Source organism: Zingiber officinale, chromosome 7B, assembly GCF_018446385.1.
Source record: "Zingiber officinale cultivar Zhangliang chromosome 7B, Zo_v1.1, whole genome shotgun sequence".
NCBI lineage: Eukaryota > Viridiplantae > Streptophyta > Magnoliopsida > Zingiberales > Zingiberaceae > Zingiber > Zingiber officinale.
Window position 1 is genome coordinate 72,233,615 of NC_055999.1, and position 6,793 is coordinate 72,240,407.

At 35.0% G+C, this 6,793-nt stretch overlaps 1 protein-coding gene across 1 annotated transcript; it reads left to right on the plus strand.

Moving 5' to 3' along the window:
• Nucleotides 1-4,766: 4,766 nt before the first annotated feature.
• On the plus strand, nt 4,767-5,812 carry LOC122004430. The gene is made up of 2 exons (XM_042559320.1): nt 4,767-5,099; nt 5,228-5,812. The coding sequence occupies exons 1-2, from the start codon at nt 4,767-4,769 to the stop codon at nt 5,810-5,812; spliced, it is 918 nt and encodes a 305-aa protein (XP_042415254.1).
• The last annotated feature ends 981 nt before the right edge of the window (nt 5,813-6,793 follow it).

Sequence of the window (6,793 nt, forward strand, 5' to 3'; positions counted from 1 at the left end):
CTGCTGTTCAGCTAACTGCTGCTGTAGCTGAGCCACTAGTGCTGTAAGGTCTGGGGGAGGCACTGAACTGCCTGCCTCATGCTGGGGCTCAGCCGCTGATGCTTTCTTAGCTGGACGTCCTCGTACCATTTTCTAAATAGCAGAGAACACATATATATAACTAGGCTATCATGTTATAGTTAACTACTGGTAACATGTTAAATACTATCACTGTAAACATGAATTAATTAACTACCATCATGAGAGCAAACATAAAAGCACATATAACTGATATGAAAGCTGAAAATAAAACTGAGTGAAAGATGTTCTTACTTGGAAGCTGTAGGCACAATGATGATGTGTGTGTAGGAAGTAAGGAACTTGCTCTGATACCACTCTGTAATGACCCAACTCCTGGGTACTAAACTGTGAGCCGGAATGCTATATTAACTACTGAAGCTACTGTGCTGTACTGTGCGGAAACTGGGTAAAACAAAATTTCACTAACTGACTCTATTAAACTGACAACTGGTACACCCATGCTGTTATAAGGAAGGGTTCAAGACCCTTTCCGGTTGGGGTATATGTGCTGAGGAGGATACTTGACCTCCCATCTGAGCTAGAACTCAAAGCTAACTTCCCAGCTAGCTGCTGTTCGATCCACGGATCGATCAAACTTGCCCCGCATGCCTGCCTGGATCGGTCGTGGACCGATCCAGAGGTCGATCGGTAAGAAGACCGATCCAGTGTGTCTGGATCGGTCTGACCGATCCGCACCGGAGACGCCGGATGCCTTATTCGATATTGGATCGGTCGGTGGCCGATCCGATCGGAAATCTGATGAGGCTATCAGATCCATCTCGATCCGTCGGTCCGATCCAGGAAAGGAATAACCGGATCGGTCCACCGATCCGTGTTCGATAGTCTCAAACGAAATCAGAATTTCGATTTCCGGACCGATTCGTGCCAAAAAATCACATACACAAGCTCTAGATACATGAAAAACACTCTAGCATGTAAATACTAACGTTCTAAACATGATAAACTAAACAAGACATAGTTTACTAAGCTATAATACCTAGTAACAAGACTAAGTCATAAAACTAGACATGTTAAGTACTAAAACTGAAATAAAAGCGTATAGATCCCAAGGATCTTTATTCCAGACCCCTTGCACACACACATCATCGTAGCATCGCCCTCCAGCCTCCGCTAGTCCACTGTTCTTTTACCGGTATCTGCAGTATAAGAAAAGTAGCATCTGTAAGCTAAGAAGCTTAGTAAGAAACCATCTACCTCACAAAAACATGCAACGATGCGATTATGTTTTTAAAACATGCGGTTTGAAAACTGAACTGGGCATGGCAACATGGCATGGCATACAAACGTGTACTGAACTGATCATGGCATACAAACAAGCTGAGCATAGCATACTGTATCTGAAACTAAGCATGAATACTGAACTGGTCATGCATATACATCTAACTGGTCATGAACTCAAATCATGAAACTTAACTGAGGTAATTAACTGTAACTGAAACTAAGTTAGTGTTTCCATCACCGATTACATATTTGGAAAACTATATATAATAATAGATGAAAATACTAAACATGCTGCTGGGGCCCTAGCAACTGTACCTACTGTGCGCGCATTCCTACGAGACCCGGGATTGCAAGTTCCGAATCCAGCAGGGTTACTAGGTTATCTGAACCTAGGGACGACTGTGGGAGTCCAACCCATGGATATCTGATCCAAGTACAGTGCTAACTGAATAAAAGTAAAATACTGAATACTGTTTTATTTTACTTTGCTGTTCTAGGTTATCTGAACCTAGAGCTAGGTTATCTAAACCTAGAGGCTACGTGGGAGCCCACCCAATGGATATCTGATCCATTTAGCTGTAATAACTGATAATAAACTGAATAAAATGTTTCTAATACATTTTACATGCTGTTAGGACGCCTACTGGTGCATCCTTCTGAACTGGGCATTCAACCGAATGCTTGGTGTGCACTAAAAGCACACCCTAAGACTGAAAACTATAGAACTACTGAACTAATGCCAAAACTAACAAGCGAGAGCAATTATACTGCAGGTGAGGGGTTTCTTACCTCAATCGCAAGGTTTTCTTACGATTCTATCCGCTAGGTTTTCCGGAAAAACTGCTCCGTTCGACGAACCGCTTACGTCCTCGCGTTCCTCTCGCGAAGAAGAACCGACTTCGTGTTGGTGTTGTCGCCGGAAAGTGAACACACGATCCTAGGGAAGGAACCCTAGGTCTCCTTTGCTTTGTTTGCTGCGCCGAGAGAAGGAAACGGGAGAGGGAGAGAAAGGCTTCAGTGAGGAGAGAAAATGCCGAACCAAAATAAACCAATCCCACTTAAGTTTTCTATTTATATCAAATAGTTATTTCTCCCAAATCAAATATAAATATATTTGATTTCCTATCCTTTTAGCACGGCCCTGCTGGGTTCACTTGGTTTCCAGAACACATAATAAGTCGTAGGCTCCGATGGGTCCCGGGTTCGATTCCCGCGTAAACCATTTTGCGACTTATTTGTTTTTGCTACTTCCGGTACTCTAACAATTATGTAAAAATATCCTAAAAATTCTAGAAAAATCATAGGATATTTCTAAAATAAATTCGGGAATTTTTCGGGCTTTACATTAAACTAGAAACTTCTCATAACGTTAGACCACCACTAAGAGTTGCAAATAAGAAATGGATAACACAATTTAATTCCTTGAACCACCAACAACTCACAACATGTTAAATGGGTGTAATCAAACATGTCTAGATCTAATAATGGGTTTTGTTAAAAATCCACTGATAGACCTAGGGAAATTGGATTTATGAAAACTCCCAACGACTATGAAGGGTTGAGCGAGGAAAAGGTATATATGATATCAAATCAAAATTTTGAAAAAGGAAGAAAGGGGGCCTGATATGATCGCATATCATGCCCAACATGTTGTTACCTACCATATCAACTGAACATGTATGAGCAAGATCTAACTGAAATCTAGCATACAGTGGAGCACTTTGCAAACTGATTAAGTAATGGAGTACATCATATTGCAGGTGTTGTTCAATATTTCTTCCCCACACATCCAATGACACCATAAATATGATTTTTATTATCATCCTTTGCTACAAAAGTGTAATTTTTTTTTTTACAGTGCAAACCTATTTTATAGTAGTAAATTTATACACAGATCGCTAAATCTTTATTTGTCTTATTCTATTAATTTTTCTCTTACTACAAATTTGTCCTTCAACGCTAAGGTTCTTAATCGCTATTGTTCTTTGAACTCGTCTTTTGAAACTTCTACAACTATATCCCTAAACCCTAATTACTCTTTTACAATCCCGCCAAACAGCACGAGGAGGTATGACAATCGGAGGAGGTTCATGATCATTTCGTATTTATAAGACCAAGAAGAGGTATAAAGGGAGAGAGAGGGTGAGACCACATGCATTCGAACCACAAAATCATTTTCAATTAAAAATGTGATTTGTATACTTGGAAAATGGTGAATGAGAAGAGGAGGTTGGCAGGATGGGTAAAAGGGAAATTACATACATTTTTCTGTGCCCGTTAATATAAACACAACTACGATACATTTTTGGTAAATATCATATTCAACATACGCCTTCTGGTAAATAGTTGAACTATTTTAACATCTACTTAACACACGACTTAAAATAAAAATATTCATAGCTACTTATTAGGCCATGTAGGGATAAGTAAAAGGTCGATTAAATTGAATTAACTGATCGAAGTTAAAAGATTAGTTCGCTTAATTCAGAAATTTATTTTTTCTTATTAAAATATTGGTTATTTCAGTCAATTTGGTTCGGTCTTGATTTTAAATATCCAAATTCAATTAGACTGATTAAATCAAATTTGGGTATGCTCAAACCAGAATCAAGAGTTTAAAATATCTAATTCCATAATTCATGATTCCCCTTCTCTCCTAAATCCCGATTTAACCAAAAGTTCTGTTATTTTAATTTTTGACCAATTTATTGATATTTTATCGGTTCGATTTATTTGAATTTTGTACAAATTTGGAATGAAGATTCTTTATTTCATTCTTAAATTCAAAAATAAAAATATATATATATATATATATAATATAATAATATGAAAAATGTTGAAAAATAAAATATGTGGATGTCCATAACCCCTAATGACTTCATAAACTCCCTCATCTACATAACCTATTTTCTTTTAAACTCCTAAGTTATATAAATTCATGAGGAGTTTTAATATGATTGTATACCTATAAATACATATATATATGTTCATTTCATGAAGTAAGAAAAAGAGAGAAAAAAGAGAAAAGATTAATAATATTTCCTTTTCATATGCAATTGCTTATATAATTTTATAACACGTTATCAGCACGAAGTGCTCTATTTTTCGTTTAAATCAGTTATAGGTAATATAAAAAAAAATGTATATATATATATATATATATATATATATATATATATATATATATATATATATATATATATATATATATATATTCTCAATCAAAATTATTCACATGCCAAGAAATTAAATTTATAGTTCCTTTATCATTTATTAGCTATTATCCAATTAACTATTAGTTAGTTACTTATTTGTATGATTTGCAACGTTTTAAAATTTTTTTACAGATAAGTATTACAAAATCATCTTTTGATTATATCATGTTTTATCATTTATTAATAAATATATATGATGCACGATAATTATTATTAATAATTTAGTTTTCTTTGTAATAGATTCTTACTATGTCCAATCTTTCAAAGTTAGAGTTTGTGGCTCTTGACATTTCGGGAAAAAATTATCTATCATGGATTTTGGATGCGGAGATTCATTTGGATGCTATGGGTCTTGGAGACACCATAAAAGATGGAAATAAGGGATCTTTACAAAATCATGCAAAAGCAATGATATTCATTCGTCACCATCTTCATGAAGCATTGAAAATTGAATATTTGACAATTAAAGATCCACTTGAGCTATGGAATAATTTGAAGGAAAGGTATAGCCATTATAAAACTGTGATTCTTCCAAATGCTCGTTATGAATGGATTCATTTACGTTTACAAGATTTTAAATCTGTAAGTGAATATAACTCAGCAATGTTTAGAATTAGCTCAAAATTAAAATTATGTTGTGAAAAATTACTGATGAAGATATGTTGGAAAAAACATATTCTACCTTTCATGCATCTAACATGCTCCTGCAGCAGCAATATAGAGAGAAAGGTTTTAAGAAATATTCTGAGTTGATTACATGTCTTCTGGTGGCTGAGCAAAATAACGAGCTTTTGATGAAAAATCATGAGATCCGTCCAACTGGTGCTAGTCCAATCCCTGAAGTGAATGAGATAACTGGTAAAAATGATAAACGACAGCACAGACAAAAATTTAATCATGGTCGTGGTCGTGGCCGTGGTCGTGGTCGTCGATACGGAAATGATCGATCTGAAGAAAATCATGATGGTTATAATAAAAGAAACACAACAACTCACCAGAAGTGGGTTAACAATAATGTCCATCAAAAGTGGACAAATGACAATGGTAAAAGGGTTCAAAGTGGACAAGATAATGACGAAAAGAAATCAGAAAATTCATGTTATAGATGTGACATGAAAGGACATTGGTCACGTACTTGTCGTACGCCAAAATACTTTATTGATCTCTACCAAGCCTCTTTAAAGGGCAAGACAAAAGATATAGAGACAAATATTGTCTTTCAAGACAATAATATAATTGTTGGTCCTTCTATGACAACACATTTGGATGTTTCTGATTTTCTTTACAGATCCTGATGGAGGGATAGACAATTTGACTGGAAATGAAGATATTTATGGAAATGTCTAAATTAATCAAATATTTTAAAATAAATTAGTTCATTTGAAATTATGTTTTCTTTTACTAATCTTTTAGTTGTTTCTCATTATGTATCTCTTTTGTTTTAATGAAGAATATCATGACTTTTGGATTCAATAATGGAGATTTATGCCTTATTGATAGTGCAACGATGCATTCTATATTTAGAAAGAAAAAATATTTTTCTTATTTAGAAATGGGTGAAAGTAATGTTAATACAATATCTGGTACTACAAATATTATTCAAGGTTCCGGAAGAGCTAATATATCATTATTTGGAGGAACAAAATTTGTTATTGACAATGCATTGTTCTCTCCTAAGTCTCAAAGAAATTTGCTAAGTTTTAAAGATATTCGTCGAAATGGATATCACATTGAAACATATGATGAGAATATTGAATATCTCTACATTACAAAATTGGTGTTGGGTAAGAAACATGTATATGAAAGATTACCCGCTTTCTTATCTGGTTTGTATTACACATATGCAGTAGAAACAAATGCAATAGTAAACCCGAAGTTTACTGATTCAAATGATTTTATACTTTGGGATGACCGATTGGGACATCCTGGTTCTACAATGTTTCAAAAAATTATCAAGAATTCACATGGACACCCATTAAAGAACCAGAAGATTCTCCAATTTAATGAATTCTCATGTTCTGCTTGTTCTCAAGGAAAACTTATTATCCGGCCTTCACCATCTAAAGTTGGAATTGAATCCCCTGCATTTCTGGAACGTATACAAGGTGATATATGTGGGCCTATTCACCCACCATGTGGACCATTTAAATATTTTATGGTGCTAATTGACGCCTCTACAAGATGGTCACATGTATGTTTATTATCAACTCGCAACCTGGCGTTTGCGAGATTGCTCGCCCAAATAATTCGGTTGAGAGCTCAATTTCCAGAATATT